Source organism: Dipodomys merriami, unplaced genomic scaffold, assembly GCF_024711535.1.
Source record: "Dipodomys merriami isolate MVZ:Mamm:240054 unplaced genomic scaffold, mDipMer1.0.p SCAF_7, whole genome shotgun sequence".
In the NCBI taxonomy this organism is placed as follows: Eukaryota; Metazoa; Chordata; class Mammalia; order Rodentia; family Heteromyidae; genus Dipodomys; species Dipodomys merriami.
In genome coordinates, this window is record NW_027206290.1 from 1503615 (window position 1) to 1526721 (window position 23107).

A 23107-nucleotide genomic window follows, 5' to 3' on the forward strand; every position below is an offset into this window, starting at 1 on the left:
TATCTGAATACAGTGAATTTATAGTAAGATTGGATAATACATAATCTTTTAACTCTTCATAAGACATTGTTTTGAAAACCTGGTAATCATAAGCTAGTCCTGCATATGGTAACAAGTAAGTCCCTCCCTAATAACTGCCTGCCTGCGATATTTAAACCTAGTTTCCATCATAAGTGGTGCATATAGAAACACTGAATGCTGTGTTAGGGTTTATTGTATCTTCTATATCCCAGGTCAACACTGGTTCCCCCTAAAAACTTGAATGTGAACATTTCACTGAGATGGACTAACTTGAAAGCATTTAGCTTTGATTCCCATTTGATTAAATTTTTCTATTTTTTTACATAGTTTTGTGTGAGAATAGAAAAGAATCCTGGTCTTGGATTTAGTATCAGTGGTGGAATTAGTGGACAAGGAAATCCATTCAAACCTTCTGACAAGGTAAGAAAAGTATTTCTTATTGGAAATTTTAGTTATATAAAATGCTGATTTCTACTGTTATATAATGGAGAAAAGTATGTTAAATATTATGTTATTGTGATTTAATGGCCCATGTAACACCAATTAAAACTTTACCCAGGGAAGGTAAGAATTCACTATAGTGCTTGAAAAATTCTAAGAGTAAGAAAACATACACACACATTTATACACATATACATCCTCTCAAGCTTTCTTGAAGTCTACTTAAAGCCAAATGTTTTTGGTGGTATTTTGTAATTATTTTTAGGGAAGAAGTATTTTTTGGGTTTGGTTTTACTTTTTCTTTTTTTTTTTTTTTTTTTTTTTTTTTTTTTTTTGTCGGTCGTGGGGCTTGAACTCTGGGCCTGAGCACTGTCCCTCAGCCCTTCAGCTCAAGGCTAGTGCTCTATCACCTGAGCTACAGCGCCTCTTCCTGGTTTTACTTTTTGACTTTACACTTGTATATATTGTACAGGAAGGAAGCTACATAGGCAATTTACAATTAATTTTTGTCAAGGGATTATTTGTAAATCACTTATTACTGAAGGAAACTCTTTTCTCACAGTGACACAATGATTATGTTGTAATTCAGTGCTAGGGCAAGCTGACTAACATCTCTTCAACCCACCAGGCTTCTAAAGAATTTTATTAATAGAAATACAGTACTGAAAAGCCACAGAAAGCAAATTTGTATGAGGAAAGGAACTGTATTAGCCGAACAAGCTATTCATTTTATCCCTGCTTGTCAAACCATGGGAAAAGTTGAAAGCTCTCCCCCCACCTTGCCACCCTGTTCACATGTGGTCTGCCAATTCCATGTCAACCTTTAATAATTTTTACATTGAAAAAATAAAATTTACCCTGAGCTGCATAACCTGCCCTGGTACCATCAAGTGTTTAATATTTTCAGCTTTGAATCAATTAGTAATTATAACTTGATTATAATTGAAATGCTCTACTTTTGACCCCACCAAACTTAATTGCTTTAAGTGGCATCTTAAACTTCTGAGAAAATAAAGGAAACGGAAAATCACATTTGAATAAATCTCCACAAGGTCTTGCTTTACCTTTAAGTGACAACCTGGTCCAGACCCTTTCAACCTTCTACTAATATAAAAGTAACACATTAATCAATTTCTGGTAATGAAACATGCTTCTGAAATATCTTGAAGGTTCCTATTGTAAAGACTTGTGAAACTTGAGAGACTTTAATAAAACATTTTCTTAGACTTCTTTCTACTCTTTTTTTTTTTTTTGTCGGTCATGGGTCTTGAACTCTGGGCCTGGACGCTGTCCCTTAGCACTTCAACTCAAGGCAAGAGCTCTACCACTTGAACCACAGCACCACATCTGGTTTTCTAGTGTTTTGTTGGAAGTAAGAGTCTCTCGGACTTTCCTGCCCAGGCTGACTTTGAACCGCAATCCTCAGATCTCAGCTTCCTGAGTAGCTAGGATTACAGGCATGAGCCACTGGCTCATTTTTTATATCCTCCCTGTTTTTATGGGGGGGGGGAATAATCAAAATGGGAAATGTTACGCTATAATATTAATTGGGAAGAAAGGAACAAGATGAAAATCTCCAGCAATCATAGATGTGGGCTCTTTTGGTCAATAGACTGGAGCAGCTGTTCCTATATAAGAACTGTGCATGACGCAGCCCTGAATAATTAGGGGAATACCATTTATAAACATCTGTACATCTATTTCATTCACATTTGAAATGATGTTGAGAATAAGCATGGGTTTATCAGAATTAAAATAATTGATGGTTAAATGGACCAACTATTTAATTTTTTTTGGCTGGTTTTGGTACTTAAACTCAGGACCTTAGTGCTGTTCCTGAGCTTTTGTTCTGAAGGCTAGCACTCTACTACTTGTGCATTTTGTAGTTAATTGAAGATAATAGTCTCATGGTCTTCTCTATCTGGGCTGTCTTTGAATGGCAGTTTTCAGATCTCAGCCTCCTGAGTAGCTAGGATTACAGACATGAGCCATGGGGGACAAGCTTACTTACTTAATTTTAATAAATTATTCATGGACCCAAGACAAAAAATGTTAAAGTTCAAAATTATCAGAAATAGGCTGATGATCATGACTCAAGTGCTAGAGCACCTGCCTAACAAATGTGTTCAAATCCTAGTATTGCCAAATAAAAAATTATCAGAAACATGTGATACTTTTTTTGGGGGGGTGGGTCCTGTCATGGGGCTGAACTCTGGGCCTGGGGGCTGTCCCTCAAATCTTCAGCTCAAGGCTAGCGCTCTACCACTTGAGCCACAGCACCACTTCCGGCTTTTTTCTTTTTGCTTATGTGGTGCTGAGGAATCGAACCCAGGGCCTCATGCATGCAAGGCAAGCACTCTACCACTGAGCCACCTTCCCAGTCCCATATGTGATACTTTTTAAACCTCCAAGTCAAAATATTTCATTCATCTTTACTTCTGTTTGGGGCTCTGGTTTTACAGGCCTCCTATAAATTCTTTTTTTTTTTTTTTTTTGGAGGGGGGGTTCCGGTCATGGGGCCTGAACTCTGGTCCTGGGCGCTCTCCCTCAGCTCTTCAGCTCAAGGCTAGCACTCTACCACTTGAGCCACAGCTCTACTTCCGGCTTTTTTCTTTTTGCTTATGTGGTGCTGAGGAGTCGAACCCAGGGCCTCTGGCATGCAAGGCATGCGCTCTACCACTGAGCCACCTTCCCAGCCCCTATAAATTCTTTCAAAGAAAAACTAAGTAACCTGATCACTTTAAAGATGATTGAAATTCAAGAAACATGTTTCTCTCTGCTTTGTCACCAGCATATAAATTTTCCCTTTGTTTTAGGAAGGGATAATATTTTTAAATTAAAGATTAAGAGATTGCTGAATAGTTGAATGCAATACAGCTGTATTTCTTTTATTTTGAACTGCTATTCTGAGGTTTTCAAATCATTGTGTATTATCCTTCCACTATGATCAATATGAGCACTTTAAAATATGAACTTAGAAAGTGGCAATGTGGCTCAAGTGGTAGAGCGCTTGCCTTGAGCATAAACAGGCTTGGGGACAGTACCCAGGCTATGAGTTCAAGCCCCACAACCAACAAAAATAAATAAAAAAACATGAATTTAATTTTTCATTGGTCATTTGGATGACTATTGATACTAAACTGTGCATGTGATTTTATTATTTGATTTTTTGTTTAAATATAATACATGTAGAACTGAGGTATATCATGTGTCCATTAAAAGATTTGAGTATAGTCAAAACCACTTCATGGCATAAAAATGATTCTCTATTTTTGCAAAATTGATTCCAAATCTACAGAACAATCTCAATATTATTTATTATTATGACACATGTTACTTAGTTAACAGTGTTCGAAGCATCTCAAGACATTGGCTTTGACAATTTAGATAAGAATTTAGCCTGTTCACAAGGAAACAGATTAAGGTCTTGGAAATCCACTTTTGTTTCTCTAGCCCTAGTGTCTCATTCTTTTAATGATTAAATAAACTTAGAGCTAAAAGCAATGCCTACACCTACCTTTACTTATCTCCCAAACATCAGGATGGCTTGGAGGCATCATGAACTTTCAACAAGAAAGCAATAAATTAATATATTCTAGTCTCTTCCTTATTGTTATTGCAACTGCTACTTCAGTTAATGGGAAGGACACACATGAAAGAGCATCCAAACTGATACAGCCAGTTTGGGAAAGCCTGAGGGAGTCATTCCAAAAGGTTGAGAGTAGGAATTGGGCAAACATGAGCTCTTGTTCAGCCTGACAGAAGCCATGATCTAAATCTTGGGAGAGTGTGAGGTGAATGTTGAAAAACACTAAGGGCAGTCCAAAAGTTAGACCCTAGGTTCAGGGTTAAGCCTGACTATTTAGACCAGACCTGGGGAATTTAGAACTGTATACACATCCAACAACCAAGTAGTCTTAATCAAACATGGCCTCTTCTAGGATAAAGGAATAGAGCAATTAATCCTCCAGTTGATATTGTCAGAAGAATATTCAGTAGATGAATAAAACGATTCCCTCACCATAGAGATCACTATTTTAGAATTCATCACCAAAGGAAAATTACTTGGAAACAAAAGTAGTAGAACACTGCATGGAAAACCCCTGTGTGATGCTTGCCTCTGCTCTCTCAGTGAAGTGGATAGAGCCATTAGGTGGCTTGTTCCATTGCAAAAAATATGACTTGCAAGATTCTGTGCGATATGAAAGATTTTGGCCCAACCTGTTCATAATGCAATGCAAAACAGTAGTCTTTTATTATTTACAACGTGCTAGGCACTGTATTAGGCTCTTTATTCCTATGACCTTATGTAATCTTCTTAACAACTTCTGTTAGTTGATCATACTATTATATTCCCCACTCTACTAAGTCCCAGCAGGGTTAATTAACTTGCCCAAGGTCATTTAGCTTATCTGTGGCAGACAAGATTTGAAAGCAAATTGATCTGACTCTAAATCCTTTTCTCTTAATAAACTCGATAATGCATGCCTCTATCCACAAATGCCACTTAACAGAAGAGTTACATGATAAATTTATACCCTGTAGAGTTGAGACTAATATGATATTCTAATATTGAAAGTATTGCAAAGCCCTCTAATTAGTCATAGTCCACATATTTGCTTCAACAAGTCCTTGGGAGTCAGCATGTATTCTCTATTAAACCTAGATAATTAGGTGCCTACTGCACAGAGTGAGTTGCTAAGTAATTACATAACATGTACTGTAAGGTATTGCAGATGCAAGTCTGCCAGTGGAGCAAGCTGCAACATTTTCTTTGTATTAAAAAACCCATAAAATAGTCACTCATGGCTGTAAAATTCAAGGCATTTACCAGGATAATTTCCATAGAATGTAGTTGGAAAGAGGAAACTAGATTAATAAATGACTGATAACATGTTGTTGCAGAATTTGGTAACACAATCCAAGACTGTGCGACTGAAAGAGCTTTTAATGATGCATTCAAAACTCATCATTCAGGGACTGATATCCTTCCTTGCTCCATTTGAAGAAAGGAAGACTCAGTGCCTGGATTTTAAAGTTATTTTTAAAGAATTGCAGCTCCTTCCCCTAATATGCCATAAAGATACTGAACTGAACAGTCCATAAATAATCACCCAGTCATGGGATCACAATGGAATCTGTATTATAGATCCAGCCAACCTGTAAAGGATTTGACAATAGAAAATACACATAGTGAGACAAAGGATCCAGCCAAAGACTCACTTGTTCTTCGTGGTTTGTCATAAACTCCTACATTCAAAAGAAACCAGAGAGCAGTCTGAATGTAACCACAGAAATAAAAGGAGAAATAAATTCACATTATTTAATTTCCCAATGATTCCCAATGAAGTTCTAAGCTGTATGAAGAATACTGAAAGCATACGAAATGTAAAATAAAATCACCAATATACCCTAAAGCAGTGTCCTCAAATTTCAGGAATATTGTAGCTTATTTATATCACTATTACTGTTTCCACATGCCCAACATTCAATGAGAGTTAAACTCTTTTAATCCTACTTTCTACCCCTAGAAAACAAAAGATATTTTCCTTTGTGTTAACACAGATATTACACCAAATAAAATGTCTTACATGATTAATATTAAGAGAGGAGAGTTAGATAGGCAGATATAAAACATGTATTTGACACTTTAACCCAGCAAGGCCAATACTTGTTGGTATTTGTGCCAAGGGCCAGTTCAAAACTGCACTAAAATAATTTTCCAGTTTTGCTTAAACTTGAAACATTAAGTGGCCCATAAATAAAGGTATGCAGAAGATGTACTTTAAACCTATGTAAAAGATACATAATGTGTCTATTTCCTGTCAGATCTTTTTCATGGAAGTATTTTTCTAAAAAAGTGGAATAGTAATCACATAGAACTTCTCACACCAGTATTAAGATACCCTAAGCATTTTCTCCTCTTTGCATAACAACTGAGCCAATATAATTTATGATTTTTTTTTGCCCATACTGGGGCTTCAACTCAGGTTAAGCTTTCTTTCTCAAGGTAGGTGCTCTACCACTCGACCCATGCTTACAGTCCTGCATTTTGCTCATTTATTGGAAATGGAGTCTTGAAGAGTTTTCTTCCTAGGCTGGCTTTGAACTGTGCTACTCATTCTCCTGAAGTGCTCAGATTCCAAGCCCATGCCTGTAATCAGCATCTTGCATCTAGATTACTTTTAAATTTTCTAAATTAATTTTAAACATGATGTAATTTGTGTATTTGTCCCATCCTTAGTTCCACTGAAAGTGACTATGCAATGCAAGTTAATTTGGGATATCTATGAATTATGTGAAAATAACATTCAGAAGAAAAAAATAGACATATTGCTGGTAAACTACACTCTGGATTAAATTTAGGAGGAATTAAAATAGCTCTTATTTCATATATAAATTTGGATTTTTAAAAATAATTTTAAGCACAGTTTATTTTATAACATACTACTTCAGCTACATCTTAGTCACATTATAATTTGAGGTTTCAGATGTCACTTGATTGTTTGAAAACAGTCTTTCTTGTTTCAGTAGTTTGGAAAAATCCTGAAATTAAATCCTAAGCCTATTGAGAAACCGTGTCAAAACGTAACCTTTACAACTTGCTATTAATAGGACTCCTCCTGGTATGACCAATTATTAAAGCTTTTTTTAAAAAGGCTTAATTGTTCTAACCAATTAAAACATGTCTGTATCAACACATTACAATTTGAGCAAGACATGAATTTGGGCCTAGGAAACCAAATGAACAACTATTCAAAACAAGCATATTGGCAGGCATTTTGGGTTTAGAAAAGTTTTCAAGATGCTATCTCAAAAAAAAAAGTTCCCTAGGAAATTATCACAAGGCATATATGTAAAAAAAAAAACTAAAAAAGCACCTTTTAAAATTTAAATGTGACCTTTAATTTCAACAATATATTTAGAAAGTGATTACAATTGAGAAAACTAATATAGCTGGATGGCTAGCTATATATAATTGCTAGAGTTATATATTATTTATATCCTAGCTACTGCAACATTTTATCTATTTATCAAGGAACAACATAAGCAAGGGAAAAAATTAGAGCAGGAAATGATTTGTTGTTGGTGGTGGAGGTCATGGATCTTGAACTCTGGGCCTGGGCACTGTCCCCTCAGCTCTTCAGCTCAAGACGAGTGCTCTACCACTTGAGCCACAGCACCACTTCCATAGAACAGGAAATGATTTAAAGACTTGTTTTTCAACTTCACTTTTACTCATTGGGAAAATGTCAAACTTCAGTCAAAATATCTAAGCATTTTAAAGTTAGTTCGTAAATAATGTCTTCGTGATTACTTAAAAGAATTGACAGGCCCACCAAAGACAATTATCCATAGTCAATTGAATCTTGGGAAAGAATGTGAATATTAAACATTTCATTTGCAAAGTTACTGAATGTTTAAGTGGAACATTATTTCAAGAACGCATAAGATTTCTGATTTCTTGCTTAAAAGATTAGAAATTTATGAAAATATGAAACCAAGTTACTAGAACTAAAAATAAATAAATAACAAGAGGTGTCAAATCTTTGCTAACAGCAGTATTGTTTCACATTTTTTATCCAAGTAACATTTTAAGATACAAATATAAAATAGCATGTCACCTACTTTTCCCCATTATACTTCCAAAGTTGTTCTCTGGAAGAAAAAAAAAAAACAGGTTAAAAGAGATACATTTGTGAACTTCAGTGGGATCTGTAAGTATAAAATAAACATATCACTTTTACCCAGCCATTCTTTCTCCTTAGATGTGTGAAGAAATTATGAGATCTCAAATAGATTATTCTCATCCTGAGAATTCAGACCTAGTCTCTCCCTGAGATCCTTTGAAACCAGTTTCAGGAAAACCACTAACTAACACACGAGAATAGATTTCTAGGAAGACTAACCACTAGGCAACGTGAGGATCTAGAACAATGGAAATTAGACCAAAAGATTGGCATGCAATGTATTATTCTAAATATATATTTTTAAATTTTATAGTCATATATATGTATATATAATATATAAAAATTTTAAAGATAAATTAAATTACATTAAATAGTCATAATTGTTTAGGATTACTATATAGGTTATAAGGTATCAGATTATATATATACATATATGCTTAGGTGTAGTTTACCATTGTCTTAACAATGTAATTAGTGCAATTATACATTGTCTTAGAAACAAATAACATTTTCCAAAGTATAGTCAAAAACTTATTGATTAAACCCCATCACCCTGCACAAATAACCTCCTCATACCAGAGGATTTGCATTTAACCCTTGAGAACAATCATGAAGAAGAAATAAACAACTTCTTAATGTCAGACTCAAAGGGGTTAAAGAAAAGTCATATATTATTTTTATTCATTTGCTTCTTTATGTCAGCATACTGAAGCCTCTGTTTAGTGAGAGAGTTAACAAAAACAAAAATATGTGTTCTATGCTCCTTCTATTCCCTGTTTGGCAGCACATATTTCTATCTTGTCTTACAATAATTAATTTAGTGAAAGACTCAAGTGTGATAATCATATTATTCCTTGACTGCAAGAAAGACCTATGATGAGTGTGATTAAATATGAATTGCACCAAAACCAGGGATGACTTCAGTTCCTTGAAGGTGTCCATCTCTGGGCCATAACTGGAGAGTAACGAAAGGATGTGAGGAAGGAAACATTGTAGGAACCTTCTGCTGGTTCTGCTGAGTATGAGCTGCTTCCCCTTAGTTCATCAGCACGGTGAGGTCACAAGACTATTACTGTGCTCACATAATTGTCCTCCTTGCAATATATCCTCAGTCTCAGATACAATGTTCTTTCTACTTTAATCTATACAGCTTAAGATGTCTGCATGCTATATATGAAAATGTCTATTATAAAACTGAGTACTGCTGGACACTGATGGCTCCAGCCTGAAATCCTAGCTAATCAGGAGACTGATATCTTTGAATCATCATTCAAAGACAGACCAGGCAAGAAAATTTGTAAGACTCGTATGTCCAATTAACTAACAACAACAACAAAAAAAGCCAGAAGTGGAGCTGTGACTCAAGTGGTAGAGCACTATCCTTGAGCAAAAGTGTTCAGGGACAGCACCCAGGTAGAATCAACCTCCAGGACCAACACACACACACACACACACACACACACACACACACACACACACACACACACACACACACAAGCTGTATACTAGAAATTTTTAAATCATATAAAAGAAAAATGAAGACTACTTTTTCATTTTTCCCCCTTCACTTGCTGCTGAACCATGACCCAAGATGATCCACTTTATCAATCACTATATCAGGAATTTGCAACTATAGTGTCATGTAACCCTTGTCCCTGGATGTTTTGACTTCCTGATTTCTCTACTAGCATTTCTTCTAGCATGATCTAACTATACAACAATATTTGCCATATTAAATATTCTGGGATCATTGTTTAAATAGCTCTTGTAACAAAACACTTTCTAACTTCTGCATTCCCCCCCAAAAAACCCAAACCCATTGAATGAATTTATCATTTTTCTATTTATGATTTTGAAATGGAGTATATAGTGAGGGAGGATCTTTGAGGACCCTGCAGGGATAATAATCAGAAACCTGATTGCCACAACTATTTTAGAACCAGCTAGGAAAGAGAATGTAGTTACCTGCTTCTGTTTTTTCATTGTTTCTACTCTTGTATGCTACTTTTGAAGCTAAACAAAAAAGTCAGTTAGGGGCTCTGAAAAGATCAGTCAGCTGTGAGTTGAGTTTCATACTATATACAGGCTCAAAGACTTATTATAAGATAAAATTAGGTGGAAAGTATCTTTCCTTTTCCCCTGAATGGCCAGAAATCTTCAAAGACAGTAAATGAAGGAAATGATGATTTGCTTTTTAAAACAAGACATGGAAATTTATTAAAAATAAAATTACTTTTCCTAGCTACTCAGGAGGCTGAGATCTGAGGATCACGGTTCAAAGCCAGCCTGGGCAGGCAAGTCCATGAGACTTCAATTAACCACCAGAAAACCAGAAGTAGAGCTGTGACTCACATGGTGGAGCACTCACCTTGAGTTGAAGAGCTGAGGGACAGCACCCAGGCCCAGAGTTCAAGCCCCATGACCAACAAAACAAAACAAAAAAATACTTTTAAGCTAGAGTTTCATCAAGAAATAAAGAAAAGGCAAACATACTTTCAATCCTTACACATAATCAATCCAGAGATGTTTAATTGTCAGATACTAGTGGGAAATCTGGGGCAATTAATAAATGCTTAACATCACTATAAAATAACCCAAACCAGGTATAATTCTAGTCCTGATATTCCAATTCTCCAAATGAAAATAGACTATAATATACAACATCATAACTATTTTTTAAATATTCTATTTGGTAGTTTGTCTCTTTCTAAAAGCAATATAAGAACCAAAGAGAGGGGCTGGGAAGGTGGCTCAGTGGTAGAGCACTTGCCTTGCATGCCTGAGGCCCTGGGTTTGATTCCTCAACACCACATAAGCAAAAAGAAAAAAGCCAGAAGTGGCGCTGTGGCTCAAGTGGTAGAGCACTAGCCTTGAGCTGAAGAGCTGAGAGACAACGCCCAAGCCCAGAGTTCAGGCCCCACGACCGGACCCAAAAAAAAAAAAAAAAAAAAAAAGAACCAAAGAGAATATATTGCTTTGAGGGGGTCATGATTTTTACTAGTCAGAAGACCTGTATTTTGAAGATTGTTTTATTTTGTTTGGCTTTTTTACTTTTTTGTCATGGGGCTTAAACTCTGGGCCTGGGTACTGTCCCTCAGCTTTTTAGCTCAAAGTGAGAGCTCTACCACTTGAGCCACAGCACCACATCAGGTTTCTCTAATGGTTTATTGGAGATAAGAGTCTCAAGGACTTTCCTGCCGGGCTGGCTTTGAACTACAATCCTCAGATCTCAGCCTCCTGAGTAGCTAGGATGACAGGCGTGAGCCACCAGTGCCCGGTTATTGTTTGGCTTTTATAAAAGAAACTTTTAGAATGATTTAAAAGAATGTTGCAACTCCAAAGGCCAAACAATAGGTATTCCATAGAATATACTATTCTATTATATTGCCTCCATGATTTTTGTGAACTGATAGTCATTTCTATGAGCTTCTGCTAATATTCTTCTTGTTCCAGTTCATTATTAATAATTTTAACAAATTTTATAACATTTTAACATTTTCTTTATGATAGTGAGATTGAGTTTGAAATTCTTTAAACATCAGTAAATAATATTTTTGTTATACTTTTAAGGATTTGACCAGTTGTAGAAGTTTTAATCAGTATCTCAGTCTCAAATTCCTCAGGTCACTAAAGCAATTACATTTATCATTTATGGATTTATACTTCATTAATCTGTAGGCTAAAAATTCAGCCCTACATGGAAGCATTATATTCACCTGACAATCTCTTTCTCTTTCGTTTCCTTCCCCTTCTCCTTCCTTCGCTAACTTCCTCTCTTACTTACCTTCTAATTGCTCTTTCATTTAGCTTCTAAATCTCTTGATGTATATAAAAAAGGTAGAAAACTTTTGAAAGCTTAAAATTTGTCAAACAGCAATAAGCCATATGCTTTATTAAGGGAGAAAAACAATAGTAATAGCCTCAATGTGCCTAAAGTTTCCTAACAATTGCAGAAAATAAGTAAGAATCATTTATTTTACATATTTAATGTTGCCACAGTAATTAGCTATAATATAGCTAAGTATTAATGCCATCTACTTTATAAATAATGTTAATATTTACAACATTTCTGAAAACAACAATAGCCCTTTAAAAGTTTTTAGGCCTTCCCTTTTTTTTTTTTTTTTTTTTTTGTCAGTTGTTGGCCCTGAATCCAGGGTCTGTGGCACTGTCCCTGAGCCTCCTTGTGCTCAAGGCTAGTGCTCTACCACTTGAGCCCTAGCACCACTTCCAGTTTTTGAGCAGTTCATTGGAGGTAGAGCACTAGCCTTTGAGCACAAGGAGGCTCTGGGCTAGATTCAAACTGCCATCTTCAGTTCTCAGCATCCTGAGTAGCTAGGATTACAAGCATGAGTCACTGGTGGTTGGCCCCTTAAAAATTTTTTGAATACATGACTGTCTGCTATTTTTACGAATTAATTTTTTTCTCTAGAAGCACTTTACAATTTTCATAATTATTTGGAAGCATATAATCTGTGTTCTGAAGAATTTTATATGTTCTGAATTGTAGGAGTCTATTATTTTTACTTGAGTTATAGCCTTCCTAGAAACCAATTTCTTAGCATCAGTTAGTGCTAAGACTTTGGAATTTTACAGAAAAGCATATTTCATAAATTCAAGTCACAGGTCCCATAAGACAAGTTCTATTTTGGTGTCTACATTTACAATAGCTGGCACTGTCACAGTCGTTCACCTTCATCATTAAAAAACCATATAAAGTTCCTTTCTCTGCTAAACTTAGAATGGTAAGTGCTAGCCTCATAGACTTTCAGTCCTTGGTGTCTGTTCAGAGGTGTAGAGGTGTAGGTAGCCCGTAAGACAAGGGCAGATCTTAACACTGTGAGAAATCACCTCAACTCAAAACTACTTGTGAAAAGCAAAACTTTTTATGGATACTTGAATACAAACCAGTTATGGGTGTGTTCTCTCCTGATGCTCACACTCCATAGATTCTATGTTGATCTTAATCACATCCAGATATTGGTGTCTGAGGAAAGCAATGATTTATAGTCTTTTGAAGACTTAATAATACCCACAATGATGTTGCTCTGAGATGCTTCTAGAGATGATGCTGGGGAAGCTCATTAAACATAAACCACTAAGGAAGCTGTTTGTGAGGTAAGAGGCAGAGCAAAACACATTCAGTGATGCCATCAACTATGAACCAGAGACGATTCTAGAGTCTCTTACTATGAAGAACCCAGTCTTATGTGGAAGAGCCTAAAGAAGTCGTTCTAAACGTTATTAAGAACAATTAGAATTACTTCAAGATGAGTACTCAAGCCAATGTGGACTCTTTCTCTACAGACACATTACAAGAAAACCACAAATGAGGCAGGAAGGACTTTTCAGCCCTCTTTCTACTTCCATCCAAAATAGGAGATGTTAATGTTATCTTTCAATGTAGGCCACTGAAAGGAAAAGACAAATAATCTCTTGCCAATAAATCTGATACCATTGGACACTGAAATTCTCAGTGAAAGTTTGTGATCAAAGACATTGAATGAGAGCCGAACTCTCCAACTCTGTTAGAATAGTACTTATTGACCATTACTAAATGTAATTTACTGTGACTGCTTTAAGAATTCTATATGTGTTCATTTACTTAAGATAATTATTATATGCCATTTTAGTATTCATTCGTCTAATGGAGACAGTCATACAAAAGTTAACCTGCCTATTACTGGCATATCTATAGTACAATAGACAGTGAAAAAAACAAAGAGGCTCCCAATATATGGACACATCCTTAATTCCAAGAAGGAATGAATATATGACATTCCAAAGTGAACGTGGCAGAGATGATGAGGTGACACACTTTGAAATTAGAAGATAATTCTGTACAGGCCAGATGGGCCCAAAGTAACCACATAGGTTACTTAGAAATAGAGAAGACATGACAAAAGAAAAGTGGTTGGAGAGAGGCACCATTGCTGGCTTTGAAGGAAGGAGGGGGGGAGAGGAGGAGGAGGAGGAGAAGACTACAAACCAAGGAGTGTGGACATTTCTAAAAGCTAGGGAACCAAGAGAAATGGATGCTCTCCCAAGAAAATCCATTCAAAGAATGCCACCCTGCCAACATCTATTTTTGCCCCGATGATGCCTGTGCTGGTACACAGGAATTCCAGCACTGTAGGATAGTAAGTTTCTGAAGTCCTAAACAATTACTTGGTTACAGCAACAATAGAAAACTAATACATAGTATGCCATTGGAATAAATAATAGCTAAGATTTCCTCTTACTTGGGCAGGTTGATTTTCTTGTAACTTTAGTGAATAGGTTTTTTGGTACATACAAGATGGCTTACTGGGCTGGGAAGTTGGCTCAGTGGTAGAGCGCTTGCCTTACATGCATGAGGCCTTGGGTTCGATTCCTCAGCACCACATAAGCAAAAAGAAAAAAGCCGGAAGTGGTGCTGTGGCTCAAGTGGTAGAGCGCTAGCTTTGAGCTGAAGAGCTGAGGGACAGTGCCCAGGCCCAGAGTTCAGGTCCCACGACGGGACCCAAAAAAAAAAAAAAAAAAAAATATATATATATATATAAGATGGCTTACTGTGGCCTGAAAAAAAATAGGACATTGCTTATCACAAAAAGTAAGACACCATCATTATTCTAATCTTTATAATACAAAGAATCTGATGATTTCTCACCAAATTCTGTCACCAGTGCAAAAGTATCCTTTGAAGTCTCATTGAGTTGCTTAAAGAGAAGCACATTATAATAAGCTTTACAAAAGCAGTGTAATGTTTTCATATTTCTCATAAGTATCCATCATGGGCTGAGACTCAGGCCTTCTCCTCCATTTAGTAGTGTTCATATACATAAATACAATGAAATTCCTTGGTGCCAGTGGCTGACATTTTAATCCTAGCTACTCAAGTGGATAGGACCCGAGAATCAAGATTGGAAGCCATCCCCAGTAGACTCTAACAAACTAGCAAAAAGATCTAAGTGGAAGCATGGCTCAAGGGATAGAGCATCAGCTATGAGCATAAAAGGCTGAGTCAAGTGCGAGGCCCAGAGTTCAGCCCACAATAGTTAAAAGATGGATAGAATTATACTTGTGGATGTGAGGGAAAAACTGGGAGAGAGCAAAGGAAAGGGGTAACATTGTCTGAAAAGAAATGTATGCATTACCTGGTTTATGTAACTGTAACCCTATGAACAACACCTTTATAATAGCAATAAGACACAAAAATGGAGATAGAAAGATGCCACAAACCATCATTGAATGCACCACTTCTGATTGCTAGTTTCACTGCTGTAGCAGTATACTTCCCAGTAAGGTATAAGAGAAGAAAGAAAGCTATATAAGTAACAGTTTTGTAATGAATGATATTTATTGATTGAAAAGAAATAATAAAGCTTGGGCTGGGAAGGTGGCTCAGTAGTAAAGTGCTTGCCTTTACATAAGCAGAAAAAAGCTGGAAGTGGCACTGTGGCTCAAGTGGTAGAGCTGAAGAGCTCAGAGACAGCACCCAGGCCCAGAGTTCAGACCTCAAGACAAAGAAAGAAAAAGAAAGAAAGGAAGGAAGGAAGGAAGGAAGGAAGGAAGGAAGGAAGGAAGGAAGGAAGGAAGGAAGGGAAGGAAGGGAAGGAGAAAGAAAGAAAGAAAGAAAGAAAGAAAGAAAGAAAGAAAGAAAGAAAGAAAGAAAGAAAGAAAGAAAGAAAGAAAGAAAGAAAGAGAGAGAGAGAGAAAGAAGGAAGAAAGGGAAGGAAGGAAGGAAGGAAGGAAGGAAGGAAGGAAGGAAGGAAGGAAAGAAAGAAAGAAAGAGGTGGAAAGGTGGCTCAGTGGTAGAGCGCTTGCCTTGCATGCATGAGGCCCTGGGTTCGATTCCTCAGCACCATATAAGCAAAAAAGAAAAAAGCCAGAAGTGGCGCTGTGGCTCAAGTGGTAGAGTGCTAGCCTTGAGCTGAAGAGCTGAGGGACAGCGCCCAGGCCCAGAGTTCAGGCCCCATGACCGGACCCCCAAAGAAAAGAAAAAAGAAAAAAAAGAAAAGGAAGGAAGGAAGGAAGGAAGGAAGGAAGGAAGGAAGGAAGGAAGGAAGGAAGGAAAAGGCTTTAGAAAGGCCACTAGAAAAGTCAACTTCAAGTAAAGTTTTAAAATGAACATTGCATCTATCTCCTGCAACATTTCATTTGGACTATGCATTTAATTATAATATGAAACATTTTAATTGAAATAATAAGATAAAATCAGAACTTACACAAAAGATGATTCAGCATCCTATTTCAAATGATTTAAGAGAGAATTGTTTATGAATGTGCTATGAGATCAATTTTGGAAAACAAGATGAAATTTTCTATTGCAAGGCAATTTACTGCTTTTCTTAAACTTGACTTAGGAAGCAATGTTTTAATTAAAGTACTATAATAATCTATAAGCTCATATGTGCAAGCTGAAATTAATGTATTCACTTTGAATATATTAAGTGGGCCTAGTTGTTGGTAATAGAATCCTAACCTCTGTTACTTCTGACCTATAGGGTATCTTTGTTACTAGGGTTCAGCCTGATGGGCCAGCATCCAACCTACTGCAGCCTGGTGATAAGATTCTTCAGGTAAGATGAACAAAGCAATGCATGCAAAAGTCAACATGAAACAAACACATCATTAAGTGTCTTGAAATAAATGAGTGAAAATATGTCCTTGTTACATTGCTTGTTTGCCTCTATTGTTTTGGCGTTGAGAGACAAGTCAAAACAATTCAGTCTGACAGAATACCTTGTCCTTAGCACCCAATAAGAACCTGGCACATGAGAGCATCTATGTATTTTTGTTGGCTTGAATGGAATTACTTGGTTATGTAAGAAGAATGTACACATACATACATGCAATATACATACACACAAGTGCACACAAACCTATGAATAACTATTAAACAAAAGCAAGTGTAATTAAGAGCCCATGTTGGATATCTTTGTGACTTTAAAAGAGGAAGAAACACAGGCTTATCTTCACGTTTTGAGAGTGAGCTTATTTCCGTTTAAATAATGTGAAATACGTGTTTGCATCACTCTCATTCCCTTATCCAGATGAACACAAAATTTACTGTAGCCGAGATGACTTCTTAGAATGTATTGTCTGATGATGCTCTTTTCTGTGAAAGTCTACAAAGGTTTATTATTTGTCATACCTAAGTTTGTATAACAACAGCAAGGTGCACAGAGGAGTGGATTCCTAATTCAAGAAGCTGAAAGAAAAACTCAATGAATTTTAAAAAATAGTCCTAGCTGCTCAGGAGGCTGAGATCTGAGGATCATGGTTCAAAGCCAGCCCAGGCAGGAAAGTCTGTGAGACTCTTATCTCCAATAAACCACTAGAAAAACCAGAAGTGGTGCTGTGGCTCAAGAGGTAGAGTGCTTGCCTTAAGCTGAAGAGCTGAGGGACAGCGCCTAGGCCCATGACCAAAAAATAATAATAATAATAAACAAAAACCTAGAAGTCTCGCTTCTCCATACAAAGCAACTGAGCCTATGACTTTTTGTTGTTGGGGGTTTTTTTGCTATAAATCTTAATTGCAAATCAAAATCCATTTTCAGTAAGAAATACATAAATCAAATAAATTATTGTATTCTATTTAATTCATAATAATGAATTCTTAAATTCAGTTAGCAATACTCTCTGAAAGAAGTAAGATTAATTGTCAATATCAAGCTAAGCGAGGAAGCTACACTTCAACTCTGTAATGCTACTGGCTATTTAAAGAATGCTGAAAAATGGCTTAATAACACTGGATTACCCATACAGTGTGAGTATTAAGTGTTCTTACTTGAGACAATTTACTTACAAAGCTTAATGACAATGAAGCTAGAAAAGTCAAATAAAAGGAAGAAAGAAATACACTTACAAACTTACTAACTACCCTAATTGATTAAAGTTATTCTTTGGCTGTTATTATTTGTGGCACTGGGTTTTGAACTTGGGGCCTTGCACTTACTAGGCGGTGCTCTACCACATGAGCTATGCTTCTTACCCTCATTTTGCTTTTGTTAATTTTTTAAAAAGTTCGCAGATTTAGGTCCAGGCCAACCTGGACAACAATTCTTGTTTAGGCTTCCTGCATAACTGGGTTGATAAATGGACAACATCATACTCACTCAGCTTCTTATTGGTTGAGATGGAGTCTCACAAATGCCTTTTTTGCTGAACTGACCTCAAACTGTGGTCTTTCTCATCCTCTCTTAAATAAATAGGATTACAGCCATTAGCTACCGTGCTTAGTCAGATACTGGTTTCAATTTAGCCCAATACCCAAAAAAGACATAGATAATAAGAGATACCTTTCCTAAATACCTTCAACCCAGTTTGTTAGTAGTGCCTCTGTTTTTTTTCTGTAACTCTTTTTGACTTACTGCTTTCTTATTCTGATATATTATTTGCATGTATTTGAATTACATAAAGATGTACGTATCTGGGATGGTACTAATTAAAACACACTCAGATTATTTTTCTGTCATTTCCTATTCAACACAGGCACCCTGTAATTAATGACCATATCCAGTGACTTATGGTGGTTTTATGCTTTAAGACAGTGTAGCATGTGAGATGAGCACTCTGATAGGAAAACTGACCCTTCCCAGCCTCACCATCTGTAAAGTTAAATTATGTAACATTGAGAGGAAGGAAAAGTGGGAAGAACAGGAACTGGAAACAAAATAAATGCTAGTAGATTGAACCATGTGGATTTGCCAATAGGAAACCATGATTAAAATATTAATTTGGTTATTTTAACATCAGAGTTTCTTCTTTCTAATGTTCTTTCCAGTTTTAAAAAAATTACTACATGCTTTACAACTCAAAGTTATCTGAATATAGAAAATCCATTAATTATAACTACTCTGTTAAAAAGATGAATAGATTAGGATAAAGAGTGTATTATACTGAATAGTTAACAATGGTACTCACTTGTAAGAATATTGTGTTCTGTTAGGACATCCCACCCCATCCCCCTCTAGTTTACCTCCTCCTACCCTAAATTCGAGCCTACTTTTCTTTCTTTTTTTTTTTTTTTTTTTTTTTTTTTTGTCAGTGGCGGGGCTTGAACTCTGGGCCTTGGCGCTGCCCCTATGCTCTTCAGCTCAAGGCACATGCTCTATCACTTAAGCCATAGCTCCACTTCCAGTTTTCTGGCTGTTAATTAGAGATAAGAGTTTCATGGACTTTCCTGCCCTGGCTGGCTTTGAACTGCTATCCTCAGATCTCAGCCTCCTGAGTAGCTAGGATTACAGATGTGAGCCACTGGTGCCTGGCTCTTCAAACCTACTTTTAACTAGAGAAGATAGATTAAATAATTTATAGAGAATGGTATAATAGCATTTATTTTCTTCCAGCTACCAAAACAAATTATCCCATATTGGCATGCAATGGAAGATAAGTTTATAGTCCCCTTACCTGTCCATTATTGTAAGAATTTGGAATTCATGATCCACATGCTTTCCTGTTCTCTTGCTCTATTCTTTCCTTCCTTCTTTCTCCCTTGCATCTTTCTTTCCTTCTTTTCTACCTTTTTTAGTTGTATTGTAGTTTGAACGCAGAGCCTAAAGGGCATCAAGCATGCTAGGCAAGTATTCCTCCACTTGACTTAAGCCTCTAGCTATTTTTTACTTTAGCTGTTTTTCAGAAGGAGTGGATCTCACATTTTTGCCCTAGCTCACCTGGATCACAATTCTCCTACTTATGCCTGCTATGTAGAAGAGATTACAGATGGACACACCATTATGACTAGCTTCTTGATTAAAATTGGTTATTAAGGGGCTGGGAAGGTGGCTCAGTGGTAAAGCTCTTGCCTTGCATGCCTGAGGCCCTGGGTTCGACTCCTCAGCACCACATAAGCAAAAAGAAAAAAAAAGCCAGAAGTGGCGCTGTGGCTCAAGTGAGCTGAAGAGCTGAGGGACAGCACCCAGGCCCAGAGTTCAGGCCCCACGACTGGACCCAAAAAAAATAAAAATAAAAATAATAAAATTGGTTATTAATTGTTTGCCCAAGTTGGCCTCAAAACAAACATCTCTGCCTCCCAAATAGCTGGGATTATAAGTCACCACACCCAGCCTCTGCCTGTATTTCATAGATATTAAAATTGGCTTGGGGGTAGAGTTTAGTGGTAGAGAGTTTCCTTGACCCATTCAAAATCCTGGCTTAGAGCTTAGCACCGAAAAAAATAAGAGACTAAAAAAATAGTTCAACATGATAATGATTCAAAAACACCAGATCGTTATCCTCTTCTCCTAGTCTTAAAATTCAAAAAAGTAGTTCAAACAACCACATAAGACTGGGAAGGTGGCTCAGTGGTAGAGCGCTTGCCGTGCATGCATGAGGCCCTGGGATTGATTCCTCAACACCGCATAAGCAAAAAGAAAAAGCCAGAAGTGGCGCTGTGGCTCAAGTGGTAGAGCACTTACCTTGAGCTGAAGAGCTGAGGGATAGCATCCAGGCCCAGAGTTTAGGCCCCACAACCAGACCCCCCCCCCAAAATAAAAAAAATGAACGTTTAAAAAACCCACTAAAAATAAAAAAGTACCATGACTATAGCTTTACTAATATTCCACATATCCTTTGACAGACTTACTGGTTGATTTTTTTTGTTGTTGGTTGTGGGGCCTGAACTCGAGGTCTAGGCACTGTCCCTTAGCTTGAGCCACAGCACCACTTTTATTTTTTGCTTATGTGGTGCTGAGGAATCGAACCCAGAGCCTCAGGCATGCAAGGCAAGCGCTCTACCACTGAGCCAACTTCCCAGCCCCAACATTCATTTTTATTAGTTGATTTGTGGTGGTTGTTTTTCTGCATCCTAGCACTGTATCTTGGCATTCATAGAATTTGATGCCCATGAGGTCTATTTTATCACTTTTCTTCCTCATAACTACTGATAACTCCATCTTACATGATTAGTCTTACAAAAATGTCATGAGAAACTAGATTAAGTTAGACGTTTCAGCACCAGTACAAAATATCTGACCAAAAAAATAAAACTATAGGGAAGAAGGGTTCATGTTGCCACTCAGTTTCAGAAGTTTCATTCCATCAACAGCTCCATTGCATTTGAGTCTGAGTGTCATGGGACAGAGCATCTGGCAGGGAGAATATGGCAGAAGAGAATAGTTCATATCATGGCAGACAAGAAGGAAGGAGAAGAAAAGAGAGAAAGGAGAGAAGCAAGGAGAGGAGAGAGGAAAGGAGAAGATAGAGGAGAGATGAGAGGGGGGAGGGAGGGAGAGAGAGAGAATGGACCAGGAACAAGCAAATGCCCTTCCAAAGAATAGCACCAGTGACCCCACTTCCCACTTCCTCTAACCAGGCCCCAGATCCTGCTTTCACTTCCTAATAGCTCCATCCTACTATGAATCCATCAGTAGATTATTGATTACATCCGAGCCCTGGAAAGCCAATCACTTTCCTAAACCTCATCACCAAACCAACAAGCCACCAACAGGTGAGCCTTTTTGGAGAGACACTTCATACCTAAAACAAGACAACCCTAATAAATAAGGAAGAAGTTATGAGCCTTCAACGAAGCTCATAGATTGAAAAGATGAATGTATTTAGATTCACTCAAAACATAACATTCTTGATTTTGTGATTTAACTAGAGTTGTAGCAACATAAATGAAGTGACACCTTGGACCACAGAAAGGGTGCACATTCATACACACACACACACACACACACACACAAACACACAAACACACATACACATACTAAAAATCCATGACACCATCCTCTTCTCTTCTCAACTGAACCAGCAGGAAATGAGATTGTATAGCAAGGAGCCAGATAAAGAGGCTTAGGCCAGAAAGAGAGAATGTCGAGAACAAAAGAGAGAATATTGAGAGGGAAACTCATTTATGTTTCATGAAAGAAAGCCTTGGGACAAATCAAGTTCTTTAGGCTTGAAAATTCATTAGGGTGGCTAATGTGAAAGTAACAGTTACAATTTAGATTGTTTTTTTAAAGAAACACCACATTGCAAAAATCTATGATTGAGAGATAATTATTTGAGCTCTGTCCATTAGAGAATATGAAATCTCTGGAGCAAATTGTACTGTTTATTTACTTGTTTCTTTGGGAAAATAAGTACCAAAATGCCCAAGATATAAAGAGTTCTTATGCCCAGAAAGGTGGAAAAAAGGGTATCAGAGTCTGTAATTAAGTTCCTGCCTTTATACAGCCTAATACAGGAAGTAGGCATGCCCAGAATTACTGAGCAGAAAGTAAAGTAAGAAAAAAGTTGAAGTCAGGTGATGCTGGCTCAAGTCTATAATCCTAGCTACTCAGGAGGCTGAAGTATGAAGGTCACAGTTCAAAGACAGCCCTGGTAGGAAAAGTCCATGAGATGCATATCTCCAGTTAACAACAACAACAACAACAAAGCCACAAGTGGAATTGTGGTTCAAGTCATAGAGTACTAGCCTTGAGAAAAAAAAAAAAGCTCAGGCCCTGAGTTCAAGCCTCAGGACTGACAAAGAAAGAGGAGGGGAGGGAGTGAAGGAGGTAGGGAGGGAAAAAGAGAAAGAGAAAGAGAAAGGGAAAGAGAGAGAAAGAAAAGGTGAGATAGAAAGGGAGAGGGAGGAAGGGAGGGAAGAAAGGAAGGAAAAAGAAGCAAGGGGGAGAAATAGAATGAAATAGAGTTGAATATAAGACATTTAATACAGTAAACCCCATCTGTCTTTTGGTTTTGTTCTTCATTTATTTTTCTGTTTTGTGGATCAAACCTAGGGCCTCATGAGTGCTGGCCAAGTGCAGTACTACTGAGCTGCTCTCTGGGCCGAACAAAGTCTCCATCAAAACAGAAACCAGCCTGAGAGAGTCTCCTGAAAAGACTGTATTTTCAAGTTATTTTTTCCTATGTCAGTAGTAAAAGGAACCGAAAATAGCTTCTTGGGAAACTACCTTTAAATCAAAGTTGAAAATTACCTTTCTGAAGATGTTCATTTGAGACATTTCATAAGAAAATGG

At 37.1% G+C, this 23107-nt stretch overlaps 1 protein-coding gene across 14 annotated transcripts in view; it reads left to right on the forward strand.

Moving 5' to 3' along the window:
- Lrrc7 (leucine rich repeat containing 7) overlaps positions 1-23107 on the forward strand; it is a 486949-nt gene that overhangs the window by 455459 nt on the left and 8383 nt on the right. For 12 of the 14 annotated variants that reach the window (XM_070006786.1, XM_070006787.1, XM_070006793.1 and 9 more), the window contains 2 exons: positions 349-441; positions 16640-16714. In XM_070006786.1, coding sequence (XP_069862887.1) covers positions 349-441; positions 16640-16714 — 168 coding nt within the window. The remainder of the gene's footprint in view (positions 1-348; positions 442-16639; positions 16715-23107) is intronic. The other 2 variants (XM_070006794.1, XM_070006800.1) reach the window with 1 other exon arrangement.